General features: G+C 37.5%; 1 protein-coding gene across 2 annotated transcripts in view; it reads right to left on the bottom strand.

The window, feature by feature from the left end:
• Window positions 1-200: 200 nt before the first annotated feature.
• LOC129367504 (CUB and sushi domain-containing protein 3-like) overlaps window positions 201-25,983 on the bottom strand; it is a 230,972-nt gene continuing 205,189 nt past the window's right edge. For both annotated transcript variants that reach the window (XM_055042010.1, XM_055042011.1), the window contains exons 61-70: window positions 19,820-19,993; window positions 19,310-19,383; window positions 17,465-17,576; window positions 9,730-9,909; window positions 9,363-9,428; window positions 7,506-7,664; window positions 7,022-7,134; window positions 6,225-6,312; window positions 3,711-3,852; window positions 201-2,580 (exon numbers count right to left, since the gene is read on the bottom strand). In XM_055042010.1, coding sequence (XP_054897985.1) covers window positions 2,421-2,580; window positions 3,711-3,852; window positions 6,225-6,312; window positions 7,022-7,134; window positions 7,506-7,664; window positions 9,363-9,428; window positions 9,730-9,909; window positions 17,465-17,576; window positions 19,310-19,383; window positions 19,820-19,993 — 1,268 coding nt within the window. In that variant the 3' untranslated portion in view covers window positions 201-2,420. The remainder of the gene's footprint in view (window positions 2,581-3,710; window positions 3,853-6,224; window positions 6,313-7,021; window positions 7,135-7,505; window positions 7,665-9,362; window positions 9,429-9,729; window positions 9,910-17,464; window positions 17,577-19,309; window positions 19,384-19,819; window positions 19,994-25,983) is intronic.

Genomic DNA, 25,983 nt, shown 5'->3' with positions numbered 1-25,983 from the left:
GCTGCTGGACTGTTGACTAAACTGAAAGGAAAAAAAAAAGTAATTTCCAAAATTTTGAGGAGAAGATCATGCAAGAATAATGAGGGCACGTCTGGCACATATTGGCCAAAAGGTTTGGAACACAAAATATGAAGCACATTCCATTCACAAATAAGAATAAAAACAGAAACGACTGAATTATTTTATGTTTTATATATAAATTAACGATTTATACATTGCTGATAAAGAAAAATACAAAATCTTTTTGATCTTACATGACATTTACATGTGAAATTTTACACAACATATTCAATAACTTACAAACGCTTTATCTGCATAAAAAATAGATCTCTTTACAAAAGTTTGGTAGTATGTACATATTCACATACACAGGTTCTTGGATGAGATAACAATTGTGTGGCACATTTAAAAGCAGTCTACATTTGGAGTCCCCCGATACAAGGCTCGCTGTATATTGCGAGTACCAGATGCATTACTTCTCTCATCCGTAGGAAAAGTGAACTCTCAAAATATAGTACATATTGATAACACAAGACATCGCCAAAGAGTGCCATCAAGTTATCAAAACTGTATAAATGTACAAAATGGAATAGCAATGATAGGAGTCAATATAGTGGTATAAAGTACTGTAGCAGCAGTTGCTATACAGGATCACTTTTTGCCAACATGCACAGTTATGAAACTATGAGCTGCATTTAGCCTTCTTTAAACCATCTGACATCACTCCACTAAATCATTGCAAACTGTGCAGATAGATGACATGAGTGTGCAGCTTTACTATACTAAGTGTTGGGGTTTTCTCTCGAAACTTATGCCTATACAGTTTTCAAGGCACTGCAATGATGTAGAAATGTGATGACAGTGTTAAATTCATATTTCTCTTTTTTAAAACATAGTTGAGTGATGGTGGCTCATGTTGAAGTGTGCAAATTTGTTCAGGTGTACTGTACATTTGTTGGCAGAAGCTGATGGCTATGTAAGCCTCTGAAATGACGACTCGTGTCAGGAAAAGGGTTAACAAAACTAGCCAAGGCTGTATATTCACAAAGTGTCTTAGAGTAGGAGTGTGGTTCAAGAATTTTCTGTCTAAGGCACAGTTTCCCAAAGAAAACAATGCTAGTTTGGGAAAACCAGAGATGAGTTAGTGGTTGCACTTATTCTGTCTTTGAGTTACTCTAAAATAAGGCAAAAAATTTGTCAAGAGCAATAAACTAGACAACGAGCTTCATTTCACCTCAAACGGCCTGCAGATGCACCTTTTCATTAATGTGACGACATCACATTAATGAAATGTGATACAGTAAGTAAACCTCTGGGAAACCTGGCCAGCTGAAGGGTCTGTGCACACTAGAGATTCACGACCTTGCAATTAAAAACCAAAAGCAAAACACTTGTAAAGGACAAGCAAGAAACTCCTACTTTGAGATTCGTGTGATATACAGGCTCAAGGCTGAGGTTATCCACTCTAGTTCATTTGGAACACAGAAAGTTTATGAGCAAAGAAACAAAATCAGAAAATGCATGACTAATATACAGGAATGAATAAATTGCCTCCACTATTCTATTAGGGTAGTCAGCAATTTCAAACGGTCATGGTTAAATTATTTCTGACAAATTAATTGCACCCAAGTTGATCGTAAACCTAATGCAGACTATGCCAGTGGAGGGGGATATGTATTCTGCTGTTTTCAGAGAAGCTGCACTGTAACAATAAAAGCCCTAGCATTCCCAGTGGCACTCAAAAACTGTACTGCACTTCTGTAGTTAAATCCCTGGCCATATATCTCATCAGTAAGAGGTACCATCCAATTAAGAGGCATAATTGACCGTATAACTTTGAGCAGACTACAGCACTGACACAATTCAATGGGAGACAGTTCTTTTTCTGCAGCTGCAGCTCCTCTAACACACCAGCCATTTGTAAAATAGAAAATAGATTACACTGATCAACTCACAGTTGAGAGTCTCTTATTCCCCTGTGTTTAAAAATAATCTTCATTAGGACTTAGGGGAAAGGGGGGAAAAGAAGGTAGATCTAGGTTATCTCTTTAAAAAAACAAAACAAGTGTTTATTTGGTATTGTGAAATAACGGCTCTATATTTATACAACTGAGCAGAAAATACTTGCTTTATCTTTATGCCAGAAGCTCTTTTATTCAAGGAGTCAACACTCACAGAGTGCAAAAAGACAAGATCCGAAAAGGTAGAAAACCTATTGTTCTTCCTTCTTATGAATGCCATCAGCTACTTTAATTGAAGCTGAAACTGTGCTTTATGCAACTGAGCAATTTCCTTGCTTTTGCTGCGTGCCAACCGAAAACGGAGAAAAGGCGTTTTCTGTGTATATTGTTTAATGAAGAAGAGAAAAAAAAATCAATTCTAGGATTAATTCTCCACCCATCTCTATGCGTTAGCAGACATCAAACCATGGTGCAGATGGTGTTGAGATTGGGATCGAAGCGGACGACTTTCCCCTCCGCAGCTTTCGTGTTTGTGTTGTACATGGGGTTCTCAAATGTGGCTTGTCCGTTATTATTCTCGTGGACGGAGCATCCCGTGTACTGAGCTTTATCTGTTTTTCTGTGGAACGAAAAACAAACAAAAAGAAGAGGTTGCATGTTAGCAGAAAGACAGGCATCCAATTAACAGCCTCTACTTTCCCTCACATGCTTCTAGTATCTTGGTGTGGACAGCTGCTAAAGGTAAATGAGGTTGTGCGGTAATTATTGGTGAGAAGAGCAGTCCGAGTAGCCCCTGTGCCATCTCGGTGGTAGCGAACATATTGTGAGCAAAATTTGTATGTCACAGACTCTGCACGTGTGAACTGTTCAGAGAGCTAATGGCTACAAATAAGACAAAATGTCTCCCTGTGCAAGCAGCACATGAACCATCAGCAAAATACATACAGCACTAAAGCGTTTCTCATTAAAATGCACTGATGTATGGCGCTGTGCAATTCCATTCAGATGGTAATGCATTGACTAACGTTGCATCATGCTTTGAAGTCTCTCATGAGTGTGAGACTGTTTCAGTGTGCAGAACCACTGCAGAACTGCAGGCTGTGTGTGCTGGCCTCAGTGCATCATCTATATTATTCCAATACATTTGGTGAACACTGAACTCAAGGATCATATATTATGCCAAATTTTTATACCTTTCCAGATTCAAACTTTATATGTTTACAGTCCTGTTTAGACAAATTTAAATTTATAATCGTAAGTCAGGTTTTATATACAGAAAATAAAGGAAGGAAGGTGAATTTATGGATGGAAAATGACTGTTTGTTGAGCAGACGGATGGATGAATAAATAGGTGAACAAACAAATATTGGGCTCAGCAGATGGACAGACGGATGGATGATTACAGGAATAGGGGCAAATAAAATGGAAATAAAAATATTTTTCATTATTTTATTTTTCCATACTATTTAAATTCAGTCCAGTTCATATTTATAATTATTTACTATTAACTAAGCTTACTGTACTTAATTAGAAATCATGTATGATAGCATTGAAATTATTATTTTTTTAAGTGTCTCGAGATGACATTGGCTGTTCAATTGAAGCTGTATATTTCCAAATTGTTCTGGATCCTACTTCAACTATGTTAACCTCTCTAAAGAGAAAAAAAAAACTCGATTTGTGGAAATCAGTTAATAAGTTCAAGTAAAGCAAATCCGTGTTCTGTATTTCTCCAGAAGCATCGCCTACCTCTGCTTGTAAAGATAAAAGCCGAGGCCTGCGAAGATGAGAGCAAAGAAAGGCACGAGGATCGCGACCGCAACAGAACTGCTGTTGGTGGAGCCGTTGGTCTCAGGGTCCGCAAGCGTAACGTTTTCTCTCGGACTTAAACCTGCAGAAAGACAAACATTTTAAATCCAGTCATCAGTGTGTAACACATTTAATGGCACCATAAAGTGCAAACAATGAAATTAAGGCGATGAAAGACAAATACTTTGGGATGGGTTGGGATGATGACAACAATGGAGACGAAGACGGGGATCACAATGCAGACAAGACTCAGCAGCCGTTTGATAAAAACGCCAGCCACACTGATCACACTGATAATCATCACTGTGACTGTGATAATCGAGTTGAGAACAATCATGTGATAATGACAGCAGAGATGATGAGCACAAAGGAATGAAGCACAATGATGCTGAAGGGGATAATCTCCTGTCTGTTGCATGAATGTGTCTAAATGAGACATGGCTGACAGAAGTTATTGGGAACAAAAAAGCTGCAAATGTTCCCACTGTGGTACAACATTATTAAGTCCAACCACATCTAGAGTGTTTGTAGGTAAATCTGATTCAATAAAAACCATGTGCTATAATTTCCAATCATTCAGGATTTTTGCTTTACTGCAAGTCATCAAGCAGTAAACAATTGGTTATTAGGAATGACCAACAGACAGCCACCACGTTTTAGTCTGTTATGTTATCAACAAATCCATTATTGCTATTTGCACATTCCCTGCTAAAATCATTCTAGAGCCGCAAAGGACCCAGTCGGTTGAGTAATTGTATTACGCCGGCTTGTTTAATTTAGGAGATTTCCAATGAGCAGATGTTCCAGCAAATTGTCAAAAACAAAAATCGTGATACTGGTGCTAAATGACAACTCATGCTCCAGAGCTGTGTCAACACTCGAGGCCGGTAGCGTCTAACTTGCCAACAAACCATCTGGCTTGCATCTGACAACCAGCTAAGCTGAATTAATTTGCCTCCGCCACTCAAACGCATGTTTTTGCTTGATGTCTGATTTTAAGTCACAACTCATTCAAACTGCCTCAGGAAAATGGTCTACATTCTTAAGAGCAAAGGTGAAATCTGGGGTAGCAGATGTTAGTGGGTTATGCGCTCACTGAGAATCAGAGTTATGCTCTCATATATTGTGAGGACAGGTTGACAAGTGCTTTGGTTGTTAAGAGAGTGCATCAGCCCAGGGGAGCCGAGATACTAGAGCAGTCTCTGAGCAAAAGATCACTGATATCTGTGAGAAGAATCAGGACATCCAGCTCCACAAGGGACAACAAGATTTTAGTAATAATCTTTTGGGGGAAACTAAGAATCCATTTTGGTTTTATTTTATAACACAGTAAAAGTTTCACAAATCAGACATTGTCCTTTCCCCTTTAAAGAATCTCTTATAAACATAGAATAATCCAGTCCAGACTTGTCCGATCCATTCGTAGCATCCTTCATCGTTTCTCATTCATCTCACAAGCAGTCATTCAGAGATCCCTACCACATCACAGTTTTAGTTTAACTTTTGATTTCTTTTCATAAAATGGCCAGCTTACTATTGTTTAAATCATAAATATAATTAAAAACTAGTAGTTGCTTTGCAAATATTTTACAGCAAAGATGCCATAAATATCTGAGCTAAAGTCTCTAGCGTCAACGACAGGAGATTTCAAATCTCAAAATTGCCAACACGGTAAATTGGTGAATATGGAGACTGAATGGTTAGCAGAGTGAGACTCCTGACTAAAGAGTCACACTAATATCTTAGGACACTATTTTTTGACTTGGCGGGTGCAGCCTCCAGGGTTTGGGAGGCTTCTACCAACTGAAGGGAATATAAGAAAAAGAATGACAAAAATAAAAATAAATAATCTAATCAATTTCCAATCATATTTTCTTATCATAAAGTCTAATATGTTTTTCAATCATCAATCGATCAAGCTGCCAGTTCAATTTATTGAGCTGCTTTGCTCATAAAGTCTGCACAGGAAGCGCGGAAATGGAAAGGTTTTTGACAAGAAAAAAAACAAAAGAGCCGTCCAGAACTAATGACCCACTAAAATCAAAGGCATGGGGCAGAATCTATGCTAAATGAATGCATTAATTATTAAATAAAGAAATTAGACAAAACATTAAAAACATTTATGTTTCTGTAAGTTTGCAAACACGTTTCCTGCCCAGAAGCATACACTGTTTGGATATGTTTCTGGGCATAGCCAAACACGGGCAGGGAGAAGTGACCCCGATCTAAGGTCACTTCTCCTGTTATTAAGAGTAAACCAATACACTCTGCTCACAACATGACACCAAGAGTGTTATAAATAGAGTGTCTAGAATGATGCTTAAGCTTCCACATGAGGAAAAATAAACAAAACTGACTTTCGGATTAAAATGTAATTCGTTCTCCTTCTCCTACTCCATGAGGATGAGTGACTGATGGCAACGGTTGTTTGGGGTATTTTTTGGAGTAGCTTACCAAGTCGTTGAAGTCCAAACTGTCCGTAGTCTTTACCCTGGATGAAACCCTGAAACACGTAGCTGCCACCCTCAGGCTCAGCCGAAACCTACCAGGGAAACATAATGGATGTTTCAACGGTGAGAAGCAGTATGTACATTTGGAGTGTGCTTCAGGAAAGCACTTGAAAAGGTGTGAAGTATGTTTCATGCCTTATCAAAAACTGCAGACATACTGTATTAGGTATGACAGTCCACACATTTTGTTCCTCTAAAATGTGAAATAACGCCTTTGTTATTTTTTAAATTGCATTCCACAATAGGAGTCGTGCGGTATGCCACCAATAGCTCAGTGTGGTGCGCAGTTGCCTGTCAAAAGGTTTTATTTGTTGGACCTTGAAGTTTATTATTGTAAAAAAAAAAAAAATATCAGCTCTCACTAGAATTATCATGCAGTTGTTGCAGGCCTGTCAAATGTCAACTTTGACACTTATTCAGCAACAGAGTACAAACAACAGATTCATAAGCAGCTAGCGATGCATTCAGCGTACTGCTAATTTGGATTAAAGTCAATCTAAAGACACTGTGAATCAGGAAATGAGCATCCCTTTAATTGGATTCTGACTTTCTTGCAAAGATTTAAACAATATCAAAGTTGTAATTAGAAGACTTTGCAATAATTAGGTTCAGGAAAGGCTTGTTTTCTCTCGCAGATTATGCTTTGCTGCCTGAAACATCAACTTGAAAGTAACAAATTAAAAATAAAACAAGTATTTAGCTCTCAGGTATCATTTCAAAATGCCTAATTGATATACTCACAAATCCATCCATTGCCCAGGACTCATCCATAATCCTGCCCACGGAGCTGTAGGTCAGTGCTCTCATCTGATACAGCAAGAGCATTAACCGTGCCTCCTGGCGTTTGTACACACCTATAAGGTGTAAAGCAAAAAGGCAAACAAGAAATGAAGTAAAAACAAAGTAATTAAAACAGCAAATTAAGCCTAAAAAGGAAAACAAAAATCACAGTGAGGAACACAGAAGTTTCACACACAGAAAAGAAAAACAGATTGAAAAGAGGAAGAGAGCAAGCATAAAACTCTTGACTGGGCAGACACTCGGTTCTGACTAATTCATCCGTCTTTAAAGCCAATAGTTAATTTCCAGTCTCATGCATGAGATCATTTGGTGATTGACTGATTGACACAAGGCACCCTGAAAATAAATGGAAGTGACATACAGAGAGGTGCTGGGGGAGGTGAAGGGCAGGAAGCAGGAGACAGATAATTTATAGATGACTCACCAGAGAGCAGAAACTCTGTGCTACTGTCTGTTAAAGTTACATTGACTTTTCCAGTTGTAACATTAAAGCTGGTGACTGTCAAACTCATTGGCTGTTTCTGCCCCTTGTAATCGTAGGAACCCTTCCAGACGAAATCTGGGGCAAACACATCGTCTGGAACTGAAGGAAAACAAGGAAAAACGTTAGAAAATAGAGCCAGGAAGGAAACAGAACCACATCTGTACAGCATATTGCTTTCAAGCATCCAGTGGGTGATCATTTTTCCACTCCAGTTGCATAATATTAAATTATTAGTTCAATTATTGTTGGAGTAATAATTCTCACAATAATTCCAACAATAATTGGGATTATTACTCCATGACTTTGTTTTCATATTTGCAAAAAACAAAGTCATGGTTAGAATGATCACTTTCTATTAGATTTTAAGAGTTGGAAATTACTTTTGAAGTAAAAGTTGCATAAAACCATTAAGGCTGCTGTTGCTTTGAGTGAATTGTTTTCAATATTAATAATGATGCAGTCGAATGCAGTTGTGAAGAGAATAAACAATTTTTATGATTAATATTTTCTGCAATGATGATACAAGTGGCAAAGTATTTAATTATATAATTACATATATTGACATTAAATCTATCATTGCCTAAAGTCAAAGGTAATGATAGATCACCTTTCTTCTTGCAACAACTATTGCTCTTAAAAAGGATGTTTAACTGTAGATGCACTCTGACACATTTATTTGTTATCTCTTAGAAACAATGGTTGAAAATAAGATTAGAAACAAAAATAAAGATCCAAACCACCCTGTTAGTTTTTAGGGTTCACACATGAATAAGACAAATGTTTGCGCATGCAAACTATTTTGCCGAACTAAAAACTTTGAACTATTTTGAAATGGAAGGATTTAGTTCAGTTTTGTCGTTTTCATATAAGTTAACGCAAATGTCATGAGATGACACTTTACAAGAGAACCAGGTCAGATTTATTTAAAGTTATAAGAAGACATATTCCACTATAATGAAAACATCTAGCCACATTCACATAATGGAAGTAAGTTAGTCGCATGCCAAATGGTGAAATCTGTATCTAATGAAGTCCACTGACTTCACACAGTTCCTCCGATTACATAAACACATAAAACGGTTTTCTGACATTACATGCTTGATTTTAGCTAAAAGTTACACAAATGACAGCATTAAAATCGAATTTTCTGTCATAATGTTGTAAACTTCACATTTGATGAGGATTTTTTTGTTTATACTACATATGGGTCCCAGAGGCAAAATCTCTCTTTATTTCCATTACAAACACTATTATTACCAGTAACATGCATAGAGTATGGTACAATTTAGAGGTAAGCTAATTACCATCTTGCACTGATATTTCCTAATTAAAAAGATCTTGCTTCTTCTGTGACCTTTTCGTATTCCCTCCTGATAACAAGTCTAGCACTAATTGCACGTAATTATCCTTTTGTAGTATTTTTTCCTCCTTGATGACTTTAAATTTCAAAAGCCAGACTGATAAAGGGGTGTAAAGTTAAAGCATATTGTCATTAAAGAAATTAAACAAAGTCCATTAATCTGCTGACTGTTGAACATTTATACTTCCAAAATATATCCACAAAGCTGAAACAGGACAACAGTGAAAGAAAGCTTTTCTCTACAAAAATAATTTTTTTGTGGCAAAGTCAGAGTACTTCACCTATCAGGAGCATAAACATGACTGCACATCTTAAACAAAGCAGAGTACAAACAATACAATGGTTACCAATGTAAGCAGCTTTAAAATTAGCTCCTCCCAAAAGTCAGCATGTCTATAGCATTTTTACACAAGTAGCTCATGTATTTAAATACCCACCCTTCATCTTAGGGCTTGCTGTCCCTGGCACGTGTTTGACTATTTTCTCTTGGGATTTAGATCCAACTGCAAATGAACATAAATATGCATTGTCACTGAGATGTGGCGATGCACTGCAAGGCTTAAAGCTGCAGGGACACAGATATAACACCCTGCATGCATTAAGCTTTCCCTTATTTTCTTGCAGCTGCAACCTAAACATCCACATCCAAACAGTCTCACAACACATTCAGTACAATAACGCACTCGCCGACTCTCTGCATCCTGCCATATGCATTAATTCAAAGCTCTCCCCTGAACATTTTTAGTTTTACTTCACCACCCTCTTCATTCATCTTGCCCCCGCAGACCTCTGCCGACAGCGTACCTCTGCACACAGGCACCTTGCCCGTCCAGCTGCCGTCAGAGCGGCAGACGCGGTGCTCTGAACCCCCGGAGAGGAAATAACCTGGCTGACAGGTGTACACCAGGGTGTAACCGTAGGAGGGCAGGTCTAGACCCATAACGTCAGCGTTGGCTGGGCTCCTTGGCTGCTTGCAGGAGTGAGCTGGAGATTAAGCAGAGGGCAAATGTGTTATTACACACATCTACAGGGAGACACAAATATCAAGCGAGCCAAATTCACACACCACCCTGTACACAGTGAGGCTTACACACACACACACAAACATAAGTGTAAAAATAGAGGAATGTAATCAAGTCCTCATGAGGAAGGGGGGAAGAAGTTGAGGCTTAAAAGAAAAGGATTGGACTGATAGAGGAGCCTCTGTCAAAGCCAGTGATTTGCAATATTCATAATAATAACACTAAAGTTAAATGTCAGTGTGAAGTTCAACTGGTTAGTGTTTGCATAATTTACCAATACACAAACACTCCATCTCACATTGTGTTTCTCTTCCTTTTCTGTAGAAAAACATGCAAAAATTTGCTATGCAAATTTTATTTGTTTAAAAATGCACTACTAAAATAACAAAAGTGTGTAAACTTAGAGAGATTAGGATAAACTAAGTAGCCTTTTAAAAGTTAGAAGTGATTGATATCTGCCTTGAAGTGATCACGTCGGTACCGAGAATGGAGGAGGCAGAATGACACCAGCGACCTTTTTGAGTGAAAGGCATGCTGAAAACAGAACATGCAAAGCATTTAGGATCAGAGGGACTATCCAATGAAAGTGTTGTAAATAGAAAAAAATATTAAAGTTGTTTGAATTAATGCTCATTGGTTGATGTTTATGCTGGCTTTCTTGTCTGCAGTAGTTCTCATGAGAAAGAAGGTTCTTGGATTTAGCAGCATTCCACGAATCAAGAAGGGCATACAGGACTCATCTAAGGGTGCTCTGGTCACATGGGCTAAACTCAAATGTTTGCGGTTACATCTAGACTCAACAAGACAGAGGTTCAGTTATTTTGCAAAAAATAAAAATAAAAAAATGAATATGTGAGACAGAAATTACAGTCTCTAGATCTGCCAAGATCAAAGAGACATACAGTTACACTTGCATGAAAAGTTCTACAGAGTACTAACTTAGGGTTACTGAATTCAGTGTAATTGATAAAGAAGTTAAAACCCACACAACCCTTCCCTTTACAATTGTAATTGTTTATTACTTTGAGTAGCAAACAAAGTAGTAAAATTACACAAAGCATCTCCAGTGCATAAAATGCACTGAGGCTGTTTGTAACATGACACAATGTCTATTAAAAAAATAAGTAAATACTCTTGCAAGACACTGTTAAAATCTGCACATGAAAGTGGTTATGCTGCAGATAAATGAGGCAGAGAGCGATAAATTACTAGACCAGTCTAATTGGACTAAAGTGAAATGTATATTGAATTCATAAAATACAATCATATTAAATAAATTGGAACATTACTAAGAAGCTTATTTATTTCAGAGCTTCATTTACTAAATGAAACACATTATATGGATTAATTACACTCACATTGATTTTTTTCAAGTCTTTCTTTCTGTAAATTATGATTATTTCTACTTACGGCTGCTAAAACCTTCAGTCTTTACAATTAGCATATTACATTTTAGGGAAAGAAAATTTTAGAAAAATTTTTTTTGAAATGTGGGCTTAATGAAAAGTTTTTGGGCTTTTTTTTTCTCAAAAAGGTACTTTTAATTTGAAAATCATATATAATCAGAACACATCTTCTAACCAATTGAGTAAGTGTAAAATATGTGGCCTGATGCCTGAATGCATCTTTAAAAATGATTTATCATTACCAGGATATGACAGCACCTCTCAGCTGAATGAACAGTGAGAATGGTCAGACTTAACAAAACAATGACAGCTCTGAAAGCAGTCCACACAATGGCAATGATGCATGTACTTTCATTTACAAAGGCAATAATCTTAAAAAAAAAAAAGACAGAGACTTTTGGATAGGTCGTTTTGTGTCCTACAATAACCCTTCACTTCAATCCTACCGATCATTTCTGCTGTTGCATCAAGATGGCAATTTAAATTTTCTTCACAGATAGTTTGATGGAACTTGACAGGGTCCTCAGGAGAAATGGGATAAACAGTCCAGATGCAGGTGCCTAAAGCTCGCCAAGGACCTCAAGCTGTACATGCAATAACCCAACACGGTAAGTGAGCACTTTCCTGCCTCACATTTTTTACATTTCATGTCAAAGTATTCTTTTATTCAGTGCATCATATGCTAGTTTTTTTGTTATTTATATTTGAGTTAACAGCTCACATCAAATATGACAAAATCTTTTATTCTTTTAGAGGAAAAAAAGCTTTGGCTGAAGGGGAAACTTGACAAGTTGAATTAGCTGCCTTTTCAAAACACAGCCCTTTTATAAACTATGTTAAATAAGTCCATTTTCTCTCAAGTGGATTTTGTCTAGTTTAATGTTTTCCAACAACAACTCTCAACCACATGAAACCATATGCAAATCACCCAACTGGAAGAACATTGCAGGCTTGAACATTCGGGCTCCAGGCCATCAACAATAATGTGAAAATAGTGAAATAATTTTGATGCTTGCAAGTGAAAGTGCATGCTGCCAGCTGTCAAATGGGAGACAGCTGCACAGTACCAAATCGGTCCTTCATGGCATTTTAATGACATTAGTGGAAATAGGATGCGGAAGGAATGCCAGGATGAAACGCAATTTCTAGACTTTATGGAAGAAGATTGTGACTGGAAAAACGCTCATGTTGGATATTACTTTAGTGCTAGCTAGCAACATAATGGATGTTTGGCCATTCGTGGAGATGTTGTGTTCATATAGCAACCAGGTGTTTGAAAGTAAAAGTTGGAAAACCAGACATCTAATTCATCATAAAAACTGTTTTCAAAAGGTCGAGTGTAACTTCAGAACAACTGTTTAAGTTTTATGTAATAGTGCCCATAAAAAGTTAGTTCCCACCCCAAAACACTTTTGAATAGTTTTTGCAAATCAATCATGACAAACAAAATTTAGCTGTTTTGACAACAATTTACAAAAAAAAAAAACATCTTTGTCCAAAAAGTCAAATTTTGTTGATAAACTACTTTAGTAGGGTCACCAAGAAGACCCTGGGTTTGAATCCCACCTAAGGCTTTTCTGCATAGAGCTTGTATGTTCCCCTGAGGGTTCTTCCAAGTGGTTAAGCATCCTGGAGTCCAAAAAAAGAAATGTTAGCTTGATAGATTTCCCAGAATTGGCCTATGGTTTGAATGTGTGCATAAGCTGGTGTTTGTCCAGTGTGTCTCTGTTGTCCTGTTTTGGACTGAGAACCTGCAGGGTGAATGCCAATTCTCACCTAATGACTGCTTTAAATAGGCAATTCTGAACATTCTGCCTCAGGATTTTGTTGCTAAAGTAAAATTCATGGTTACATAAATCGCAGCAAGTCATCCAGGTCATGAAACTGCAAAGCAGCCCCAGTCCATCAGACTGCCACCACAATGATGCTCAACTGTCGCCATTATGTTCAATTTCTGAAACTCTGTTAGTTTTGTGGCAGACACAATAGGATTCACACATTTAAAAAATGTTCAGCTTGATCTCGTCAGGCCACAGAATATGTTACCAAAGGTTTTGGGGATCATCAAGCCCCTTTTTTTTGGCTAATGTGAGATGTTCAATGCGTTTCTTCAGCTCAATAGTAATTTTCACCTTGGAACTTTTCCATTTATGGCACTTTCATCCAGTCTTCTTTTTGTTGTTGAATTGTGAACGCAAACCCAGTAACCTAAAGTAAGTGAGGCCTACAGAGTTTTATATATTCTGGGATATTTCCTGATCAGACACTAGTAAGCCAGACACTCCTGGGGAAGTTCATCAGTCTTCTATGTTTTGTGACAAATGGTTCTCATTGTGGTCCGCAGGCACCCAAAGCCTTAGAAATAGCTTTATAATCCGTGTGGCAGTGAGGTTGCATGACTGGTGCTCTTGAATTTCTTTAAATTGAGGCAAAATTTGTTGCTCTTTCAGCCTTCATGTTGTCAGATCAACTTGATCTAAGTAATTTCTTTGTCCTTGGTTCATGATATAACAAGAGGAACAATTACATCTTATATATAGTATATATATTATATCTAATAAATGAATAATAATTAGTAGTTTGCAGTTACTGAAGTTATTGTCTTCTGATGTCAAAATTTGCTGAATGAGCTGAAACAGACACAAACAAAGCAAAGACGTAGGAAATATGTATTACTTTTCATAGATCTGCACTTAATTTCTCAAGCAGTGGCACTAGAATCTAGAAAAGATCAAATACATTTTTCTCTAATAATTTCAGCAGTAACAATGACAAGACAAGGGCAGAAGAAAAAATCAATACATTGTCAAGCCACTACATGTGATGGAGCAATGCTAGAGAGCAGCTTCAGGGTTGTGTCATTTAAGATGACAGATATCTGCGCCTGCCAAGCACAGAAACTAAAACATGAAGTCCAGAACCTGGAAACATTAAGTCTTATTGATCTATTTATATATGTCAAGGTAGGCAGTTACTGTTGCTATTATGGGATATAGGTTAAAAGTGTCAAACAAAAGCTCCATCATTTATTACAGTTCAATGTACCAATTATCCAAAATAAATGTCCAAAATCCTTGGGGGATTCAAGTTTTTTTTTTATATAATGTATTAGCACAAATGTGAAATGCAATCTACTAAGTCAAAAAAAATCATACTTTTTAGATGAAGAATGGCATAATGAGAGACAATCCAACAGTGAGTGACTGGTTTGACTTTTGATGTCCATTTTGAGGTGCAAGCATTAAGATACAGATGCGGTAATACAAGCTCCTAAATCAATATAAGTTGGGTTTTGATTTGTATTTCCATAATAATGAGAATGCTATTACCTTGCGCAACCTTTGCCTTGGGGGATATAAAGAGAAATGGTGTTCAACAACTTCAAAGTGATGGTAAGAGGCTTCCATTTCAAAGGTTCAGATTTTAAATTTAGGTTCAGTAATTTATGTTCCATTTTACTCCTGTGTTATAGTGCGTTGCCTTAAAAGAGAAAAAGAAAGAAAATTCAGTCCTCAGGCACAGTATCTCTCGTACAGACTCGAGCCTCTTCAAACAGTAATAGATTTTAGCAGAAGTGAAAGAAGACTGTTTTCACCTTGTCTCTGCACAAAGATCCAATGCCTAATATTGTTGTTTAAACTTCTGAACTAATAGGATGCTGGTTTTCTGGTTAGATTGAAACCTCCAGTAGGTTTATTTAGGCACTTGCCACACATTTCACCTGGATCTAAAAGGAGACAAATTTGCTCTGACTGCTGTTTAATTTGAAGAGCTCATCCCTGCTCAGCAATAAATGCCATTAGGGAGTCAGGAGTTACCCAGACTCCTGAATCATTCAAAGAGGAATGTGATGACAGGGTCAACATTAAAAAAAAAATAAAGTGGAGGAGAAATGAGCTATGAACTGTCAAGTGAAAGGCTGACAAGCAAGGATTTTTGCATTTCTCTTTGCTGAATCTAAAATAATAAAACCTCTGCAGATTATAAAATATGATATAAAATATATAAATCCTTATAAAATATGATATAATTACTGCTGACCTTGGACATATCTGTCTGTCTGTCTGTCTGTCTGTCTGTCTGTCTGTCTGTCTGTCTGTCTGTCTGTCTATCTATCTATCTATCTATCTATATATATATATATATATATAAATATAAATATATATATATATATATATATATATCTATATATATATCTATATATATATATATATATATATATATATATATATATATATATATATATATATATATATATATATATAGCACACTACCACTTGATATTTCAGATTTGCTCCATATCCATGAAGTTTAATATAGTTATATTACATATCTTTTAAAGTCTGAAGTACAAGTGTGAAGAGTTGAGAGTACAACAAATTGAAATAATTTTTCCTCCTATATTAGTATATCTTTCATGAAGTCCTCACTACAAAGCTGCAAAGTCTCAACCAAAACCACAATTAAATGAGAAGGGATGACAAATTTATCACACCTCAAGAAGGCTTTATTTACCACATGAGGAAAGACTCAAAACCCTTGGAGGGTTGAAAACCTTTTCCTAGAATACCAGGCTTTATTTGTTGTCCAGTATATGTATAAGACGTCGATCCCATCTGCACGGCTATGTCGTAAGTAAGGTACATTAAAAGAGTATTAGAAACAACTATAAGCATAACATACTTTAATTGTTTGGCATCTAGAATCACATAATCTAAAATGAATCTGAAATTGAACCAATATGTTTTAAAAAAAGACCATATAGTAAATATAGGGATTCAGTGGAGAGATGTGATAATACAAAGCTGGCTCTACTCAGCTGGCTCTACCCAATAAACCGGTGAGTGGGTTTATGCACAATAAAAAGGCAGCAAGCAAAAATGAAAGGTTTCACAATCCCTCTGAAACTTCCTCTTATTTCAATAAAACACACACAGAGATACTTTAAAAGTCTCACTGCAAGATGAAACCGACTTTTTTTTGCCACATATTGTTCAGGACACCTTGAAACAAGAGATAATGTATCACATGGGAAACTTTCACGTTGAAAATCTTCTTTCAACGTGAAAGTATTACATGGGATATTTATATGTGATATTTTATCACATGAAAGTGATAAAATATCATATGGAAGCATATCTAAAGAATGGCTAAATCTAGCCATTTAGATATACTAGGAAAGTGTAAGGATTTGGGTTTTCTCTGTGTTGATTTGAGTTTTTCTGTGTGTTTATTTTGAGTTTCTGTGTCTTATTGAGTCTCTGCGTTGTCCGGTCTCCCCTTGATTGTTCCCAGGTGTGTCTCGTTCTGTGAGACACAACCTCTGTGTATTTAACCTCACCTGTGTTCCTTGTTCCTCATCGGGTCCTTGTGTTCTCAGTCCATTTGTTTCCTCCAGTTGTTACCGCCGTTGAGCCCTGGATTGTTGGACCTTTTTTGGATTGTGCTTGATCGTTAACACATTTAATCTTTTCACCTATACCTGGGTCAACCGCGTTTGCCTCACCACTCCACCTCTGCATTTCATGACAGAAAGCAGGCACATCATCAGCAGGAAAGTCCTGTCCGTCTATTCTATCAGTCTGTCTCTCTGTCTGTGTTGAATGTTAACACTACAAGTAATTGCTAAAGAACAATTTTGCTCCAATTTGAGATGGAAAAGCTCAAGAAAAATTGCTTTAGCAGACAGGGATCTCACAGAAATACCGAATTACGCCACAACTTGGAGAGCCACTTATCTTGGCAAAGTGAATGGGATAAACTGCACGGCCCTGGTTCGATGCTGGTCGACAGTTCAGCTTGTTCAAACAGAATGACAGTAATCTTGGCCAACATTTCAGTCTCAGAACGATGACAGGTTGATTGAGGTATGAGAAGCAATCTACTGGAAAGTCCCGGGTTAGATGAGGACTGAGCGAATGAGAGAACGTGGCATTGACAGAGGCACAGGGAGGGTGAGGAGGTGAAGGGCAGAGCACGAGTGTAAAGAGACCCTCCGAGTAAGCAGCGGCACAGATAAATAGTGTGAAAAAAGACCGAAGGGTTGGAGACAAACAACGACAGGAGAAGTGATCTGAAGATACAGTGAGGGCATAAAGAGCAAGCACTTACGGACACAGGTAGGTTGGATCCCAGTCCAGGTAAGATCCGGCAAACACAGCCTTGTTGTGGAGCCTTGCAGTATGTGTCCCTGTTGGCACTGGAAGTCTACTCTGCTCCCCACCTGGCCACAAACAGACAACACACAAAGAGGGAATCAATACACTGATGCAAATGCCAATAAGCTCCCAGCTTCAAATCTAAAGAGCTGGGAAATAATACTGAACACTAAATGTTTCTTTTCTCCTTAGTAATGATTATCTGTATGGTGTTGTGGTAAAAGGGAGAATTATTCTGAAGCCGATGTCCTATTATTTTTTTGTTTTGTTGTGTTTTCTTATCTGATACGGAGATTAGAAGAGCTTGTCTATTTTCTAGTGTTTAAATAATTTTGTTTATATTTTCAGCAGCCATTCCAGTCCACTCCTTAAAGACAGCACAAAGATAGATTATCCTCATTTGGAAGTGTCAAGATGTGGGTAAAAGTTTCTCAGTAATGCAGAACGATGCAAGACCGCACACCATTACAGGCACCAATCCGTGTAAACTGCTTCTGCCTTTATTGTGACACTTTTCATATCAGTGATTCTGCTGAAGGTTGTGAAGAAATTGTTTACACTTAAATAAAGTGAAATACATGGAGTGAGAGCCTTCAGGGGAGCTGTCAAGCACACAAACATTATAATACAGATTTTTGTGATAATTGAACTTTTACAGTTTCTTGTTTCATGCTAATCTTAAAACTACAGACATTTAAAAGTATGATTTTAAAACATTACAGCATTTAAAACATTACAGCATTCACTGTAATGTTTGTGAAAAATGAAGAATAGTCTCTGTTGTTGTAGAGACTGAAGGGGATCCTTAAATAAACAAATTAACATAGCACCAATATTGAGAAAAGTTGGGAAATCACATTAAATCTATCTGTTATCACCTGAGAAGCATATTTACAATTTTTCTCAATACTGCAGTAATACATTATACATAAAGTGTGGTTTTTACCAATAAATCCATCAGAATCTGCCCATTTCAAGAAGATCTTCATAGTGTAAACAGAAAAATGAGGTGAGCTTTATAACATTTTCACCCTACCTCTTAGTAATCAGTCGGGTTTTCTCAAGGATTACGGTAAATTCACAGTTCCTGTTGGAACTCTAAACGCTCAACCACATATTGGTATACAGTACATGTCATCAACTCTAAACTTTAAATAATTAATTTAAACAATTTTTTGTGGTCGACTGATGATGAAACATAAAGTTTCAATGCCTTTAAAATAGCTGGATCTGAACATTTGAATTTGTGTGGATTGCCTCTAATTTTTGAGTTTTGCTGATATGGTGCATCTCAAAGAAGGTGGATAATGAATATTGTTAATTATGAGTACAGAGGCAGCATACATGTATGTGTTTTCTGTTACAATACAAACCAATACATTCAAATTCAATAGTTCAAACCATTCTATATATGGCTTTCATATTAGAGAAAATAGGAATCCTTCTGTAAAAACAGTGTAAAGTTGAGCCAAAGTAGTAAAGGAACCTCAGGTTTATGTGTTTATCATTTCCACCCCTGCCTAGGAGTGCTGACAGAGCTACCAGCAAAGTGTTGCCTCCAGTGTCTTTTTGAAAGATGGTTTGAAATGCTAGAAGATTCATAGATGGAACTGCCAATATTTCAGCCTTCAGATGGCTGATAATCAAGTTTGTAAGGCTGTACTAAAAAAAATAAATTACTTTAGTATTGCCAAAGTGGCTGGTCTTTTCTCGTACTATTTTTTTGTTTTGCATTTATCAGAAAAGCTTAAGTACATAAGGACATCACTAAATTAGTTTTTTCTCCCCCTCATCTTACCTTGAAACCTGTAGAGTAATTCATGAAGCCGTGCTCAGGTATTCCTGGATTTTCACATGTGCTTCTTGTAGACTCTGCAACAAGAAACCATTGCGATGATAAGGGATTGCAAGGGAGCAAAGCGGTCAGTGTGACAGAAAGAAAAAGATTGATTATCAAAAAGTCGTTTTTCTCAGGAGTGGCTTGTACAGGCAGACAGTAACTGAAGTGGCTTGCTAACGTGAGCAGAATCATCTAGGAATGATTTATTTCTTTCATAATGAATTTTGAGCTTCTGAAATTTGTTGTAAAATGAATACTAATTTGGCTATTATTGGAATGTGATGAAACTTCTCTCCATTTAAGTCAAGCACAAAAATACATTAATATACTGCCTGCCAATGGACATCATCAAAACCATCTGTCATGAATTAAGATTTGAGCCGATGGGCATCTCACTGTGTGCAACTCTTGTGCAAAAAAGTACAAACAAAAATTATGTATGACCATTTTGTGAATGCAATGCAATACCTATACACCGTGGCTGAGAACCACTCCAAGTACCATCCTCCTGGCAAATGCGTGTTGTCACTCCAACAAGCACATAGGGGACGCTGCAACTGAATGTCACCTCTGACTTGAATATGAAGCTGCGTCCTTCTCGCCGTCCTTTGGAAGGCACGCCAGGATCTCCGCAGAACTTGGCTGCAGATACAAAGTGATATCGTAGATGTGTAAAGAAAAAGGGAAACAGGAACAGAAGTTTGAGCTCTTTCTCATCACTACACCTCTGAGCAAACTGGTCCATGTCAATAAATAAGAATCCTATCGAGAAGTTGATGTATTTTACTAATTCAATTCAAAAGTAGATCTCAGACTTGGTTTGTCGCACTAAGCATTAAATAAATTAATCACATGATAAATTAAAACAAAACGATTAAATGAAAATGATCTCAATATTGATGTTTATTGCAATAACTTCTGGGACAATTTACTGTCCAGCAAATTTTTTTATTGTGACAGGCCTACTCATTCTATAGACTCATTGAATACACAGTACTAGATTTCACAAATTTATATCTTGTTGTTTTGATGATAATTACAATTGATCCTCATCCAAAATTTAGCTTCACAGAAAATTGTACTACAAAAGACAAAAAAAGGGACATCTAAAATTCAAACGTAGACTGCTATTTATATCGGTCAGAATACTGTGGGAAGTGGACTCAGTGATTAATCCTTTTGCATTAATTGCTTCATCATTGTGATGTGGCATCGTCCTCAGAAGAGTTTAGATCACGCCACTAGTCTGACCAATCAAGCAAAGTGGTACTACGGCCCTGAATCCACTTATTGGCACTAGAGGCAGCGTGGATGGGGCCGATTCCTGCTGGAAACCTGTATCGCTATCAGGCTTATCAGCAGAGAGACGCATTAAATACTCAAAAATTCCCCAGTATTTCAAATTGGGGTGACTTTGCATTTTAGAAAGCTGTAACTACACATTATAGTGAATGAAGATTTTATTTTTCCACAACTTTAGTAAGACTACAATGAATCTTGTTAATTGTGGATAATTTTCTACCTTAATATTTCCACTTAACTTTCAACTAATATCCCTGGATCAATCACTTGATGTTTTTTTTTTTTTTATCCCATTGACCATTTGTGACTAACCGTATTACAGAGGACGCTAGTCACTGTGCATGAGAACCATCAATTTGGCACTGTCCCGCTTAAAAAGTGGGTGACAGGTCTTTTCTCTGGAAAAATATTAACAATAAGTGGAGTTTTTTTTCACCATTTAATCTTTTTACAGTAGTTTTTGTTGTTTTTTTACATCCCTTAATTGAGCAAAGTGAAACAGGTATGATGCAGACTATATTAAATACTACTCTCCTGAAGAACAAAGGGACGATGAGTGAATACGTGATCTCTACACGATCAACACATAAACTGTCAAGTTGCCAAGTAATGAAGATAATCATGTTCATTTTTGTAATCAATTCATGCACATTCAGGTTTCTGATGTTAGCCCTACATCCAGGGTGAACAAAGCGCTGTCTAAGATTTGTCACAGATCAATATTTTTCAGGATTGAACAACTGATAGGTAATCAGAAGAAAACTATTGTAAACCTGAATGTTTTTAAATTGGACTTTGTTCTCACTCAGTTTTTACATTTGTTGGAAAAAACTGATACTGAAGAAACGGGTTGTCTTTCAACAGTGGTTATAGTTTCACTGAGCTAAAGCTACATCATATGTCAACCTTGATTAACTCCTGAATAAGTCTCAGCTTGTCAGTGAGTCCCGAACCCTGATTAGTTAAGAATCTCAGGCCTTTTTCTGAATTTAATGTTGATGTTTCCCACCTTGTTGTCTATGAGAAAACTGCAGACAGTGACTGAATGGAGAGGCTATAATTAAGAAATAATAAACTGTGTGGGCTTCTGCTCATGTAGCTATACATGATCAGAGACCAAGTACCTACATTGATTTCACTCAGCTTTGCTCTCTTTGGTGGACTTTTTATTCCATTTATATAATCGTCACAATAATCATCTTCCTATATAATTTGGAATGTCTTCAAAGAGGAAATTATTAAAATTGCTTTGACGTTACTGGGGTTGTAGAAAGTCTATTTTGACAAATGTGGGCTGGTACATGGACATCTTTGTTGCAGGATGAATTGTGCACATCTAATCACTTTTGTTTCCAGCAATCAGTCTCATTGGTGAGTAGTTACAGTAGGTGTATGAATATTCATCTTGGCAGCATAGAGGGAGCTGAGGAAGGTCATGGCTCTAAATTTCAGATCAAAATAATTAGCAAGTGAAATATTAATTTCTCTGAAGGGGCCTAGGGGTTAACTCAACCGAAGCAATTTACTGCCACTCTTGCTCTCTAAGCCTCTTGTATGACATTGCTTTTTTAATGGGACTCTAGCTATGGCCTCAGCAGAAGAATCCTGATGGATTTCCACTGCTCCTCTGTCAATTTATTGCTTATAGACATCAAATAAAAGTGGCTCAAATAGTTTAGGCTGAATGGGTTTGATGGTGGGACAAGTGAGCCATCCTCTGGTCTTCCAAATGCCTCTTTCTATTCATCCCCTTATTTTATCCATCCATCACTCCCCAATGACCCCAGTAATCAGTATATGTTGCTTGTTAGCTGTCGGTGGTTCTGATATGCTTGATGTATGTGGGAGAGAGAGCAGAGGGGAGGGAGAGAGTCAAAGCACCCAGTCACGCAGCCAGAGCACCGCAGGATCAAGCTAATAATGAGGCAGCTGCTCCTCCAGACCTGACATGTGCTGCTGCATGGAGGTCTGCTGACAGATAGATATGTTCCTCCTACCATTCCTCCTACAACTCATGAACTAACAGGGTCTTCCCACAACCAATCCATAATACAACCAATATCTCGGAAGAGAGATTAAAATACACAGTGCAAGAATGGCTGGGTAAACTTTCAACTGAAAATATCTCAAACGTCTTCTTATCCAGCGCAATGTGCTCCCCTGGAATATTAATATTGAAGCAGTAAGACCCTGCATTGTGCTTCAAGTCCCGAGTCTGACTGGTTTTTCTGGGATGGCAAGAGAAATATGCAAACCTCTGGACAGATCTGAAAACAATTCTTGTCCCATCTCAAATGGCACCGTAAAGCTTAGTATTCTGTTCGTATTTCTTGGAGAGTTGACAATGCAGGCCAAACAGGTGACATGCACATCAGTCATAAACTTCAAGCCACAGAAAAATAATGTTCTGTTTTATGGATATATAAGAAAAATGGCCCCAAGCCAAACCAAGCTCAGCATATTTAATGTGCCAGTGTGTATGCGTGTACGAATGTGTGTAGAAAGGGTGAGATGGAGACACGTCAAACTTTTCTGTCTCTCTCTCTGTCTTTCTGACTTCCTCTCTCTCTCTCACTGCCTTTCCTCTTCCTTGATGAATTATCAATGCTTTGAAGTCATCAGTATGCAGAGGCCAGATTCAGAGATTCAAAGTTGGGATCACAGACTTATCCCTGCAGACAACTAAAAACTGGCATTCTCAAACACTGAATTTAGCTCTTCCCTATGTGCTGGTAGGAGCATGAACATGCATCTTAATCCTGTTTGGCTGCGGATTCCGAGTAAAGATTTGTGTTTGCAGAATCTCACAGTTCTGCTGAGCTGTATTTAAATGCGCTGAGGTGAAAATGAATTACAATCATAAGTGAAATACTCAGTGATGCAGGCATGGGCACGAAAGAAAAAGCAAAGCTGCCACTTTAAAAAATATTTTTGCTCAAACAGAAACATCAATAAACTTGACAGGTTAAATTTTCCAGCAAAAACCTTCAATGTAAAATGAAAATTTGCTTATTCATGCTGTTAGTGTTTTTTTTGGGGGGGGGGATTTTGGGGAAGCATGTATCTTACACTAATATTTACATTAATATAACTTTCCAACTATTTCATAGTTCATAGTTCATATCCATTACTTATGGATGTTTATGTTAAGTTCAGAGTCTGAAAAAAATATTTTACCTCAGTGCTTTTGCAGGCTTTCCATGACAAATGTATGTGTTTATAATGGAACACAAAATCCACAGAGTATAGTCATTACACACAGTCAACATTAATAACAAGGATTTAGCTCGCCTCCATTCTTCACCTGAGACTGGCACAGATGGTGCTTTACTCACATTCTAATACAAAGAAAATAACCTCGTCCACATCACATATAATCAGCGTTTTTTATCCCCTGCTTCCATTCTTATGTGTTTTGCTTGTGCAAAACTAAAGTGATTCATCACCTCTTTACCACATTAAGTATGCACCAGAGGAGTCAAGTTCTTTACAGAAACTTGGTTACTGAGCGCAGTGATATTTAATGTGTAGCCACTCATTTTGTGTCAGCTGGGAACAACTGTCAAAACCTGCATCTGTGTTATTACCGGTGCAGCTATTAAATGTAATTACTGGGTTAAAAAACAGACACACTAAGCAGCAGACAGGAACAGAAAAGGTTGCTTGCTCACGTCACCGCAGGAGAAGGTGCTCATGTGGAAAAATGATTGCGGTGTGTTGAGGGATGTCACTGCTCATCATAATTGAGGTGGACAGTGTCTGGACATGGTATATCTACCAAGTGGAAACTTATCCATTATATGACCAGATGACAAGTTTGGCTAAAGCAGGGACGAGAACAGACACCTGGGCAGCTGAATGTAAACACAAGGCTTTTCTAAAAGACAAATCTGGACATCAGTAACTTGGAGTGGGCACAATCATATATTAATCAGACAGCACATTGCACTCTGAGCTGCAGTGTTCACCTTCACAACTTTTCAGCTATTTATATTGTGTAACAAAAGAACCACAAATTTTAGTTAATTTTATTAATTGTTGATATTGTAGATCAGCGGTGCACAAGTCCAGTCCTGAAACTTTTAGACGAACCCTTCACCAAACCAACTTGAGTCATAAGTTATAAATGCAGTAAATTGTTTTGGAGGAGTGATTTGTTTCATACAAAGATCACCCTCTGACAGTAAGGGGTTCCAGTCAGTGGGAGCTCTGCACCTGCAAGATTCATTTGTATGGTTGATCCTGAGGGAGCCGGTCTGGCTCTGGTTGAGAAGGGACGATGGGACTCAGCACTGGGACTGCGAAGGCGCCAACGGAAGCACCTGCTGCTTGTTAGGAATATGTGCTTTCACAGCTCTCCAAAACTTTTCAGTAACACCTGAAACTGTACAGGATTGCCTTGCGTTTAGCGCCTATATATTGTCAAATCAACTTAGACCATTTGCTACTGTCTTTCATCAATAGCTTTGTTTGTGTTTCTTAAACAAGGCAGATCCATGAAGTGCAATATAATTAGTTGTCCTGGCTATAGTTACCTCTGCTACTTTGCTTTGGGCTACCACATAAAATCCAACTAACAGGTTCAACCTTGTTGCCAAAACATGACAACCGAAAAATGGTATCCATTTGTTTTCCAAAGCACCATACATGAGCAAATTGCGGCATACTGTAAGGTATACTGTGTCTAGGTGCTGTGCAACAACAAAAGCAATCTGTTATCTGTGTCTTAAAAGCTCCCTCGTGGGAATGTGCTCGCTTCTATGGATGCACCAACATTCATCAACTTCTGTCACCGTCTGACACTTTTTGATTTGTTGTTATTTAATGACAGCTACAGAAAAACAACAAAGCTGTTTACCTCACTGTCTTCATCTGAAAGTCAAACTACTGTAACTCATTAAGGCAAGCTATATTACTTAACTCTATGCAATATCAATCAAAACAAAATTCACATTTTCTTTAAGTCTCTATACTGCTGTGAATTTGACATGAAGAAACAACCGACAGCCCCCGAAAACAGCTCACGCTGTGATGCCTGAGTCATTAAAAAGCAACATCTTGACGTTGTTCGTGTTTAGATAAGAGACATTTAATGTGTGATCAACATTCAAGAGTCCTAACACTGAGAGAAACAAATGCATGTAAGTACTTTACCACTTAATATTTCACTTCTTTGTGACACATTGCATGACTGATTCAGATGGCAGCGAGACACTGTTTGAGCAATCATGCATAACTGAGGTTATTAGTACACTTGCAAAGACATCCCTGAGAAGATATTAATGGAGTAGAGAGAATAAGAAAACGCAGTCATGAGTCTGCTCAGATCA

This window comes from Poeciliopsis prolifica, unplaced genomic scaffold, assembly GCF_027474105.1.
Source record: "Poeciliopsis prolifica strain line A6 unplaced genomic scaffold, Auburn_PproV2 SCAFFOLD017, whole genome shotgun sequence".
Classification (NCBI taxonomy): domain Eukaryota; kingdom Metazoa; phylum Chordata; class Actinopteri; order Cyprinodontiformes; family Poeciliidae; genus Poeciliopsis; species Poeciliopsis prolifica.
This window is presented reverse-complemented; position numbering and strand designations above follow the sequence as displayed.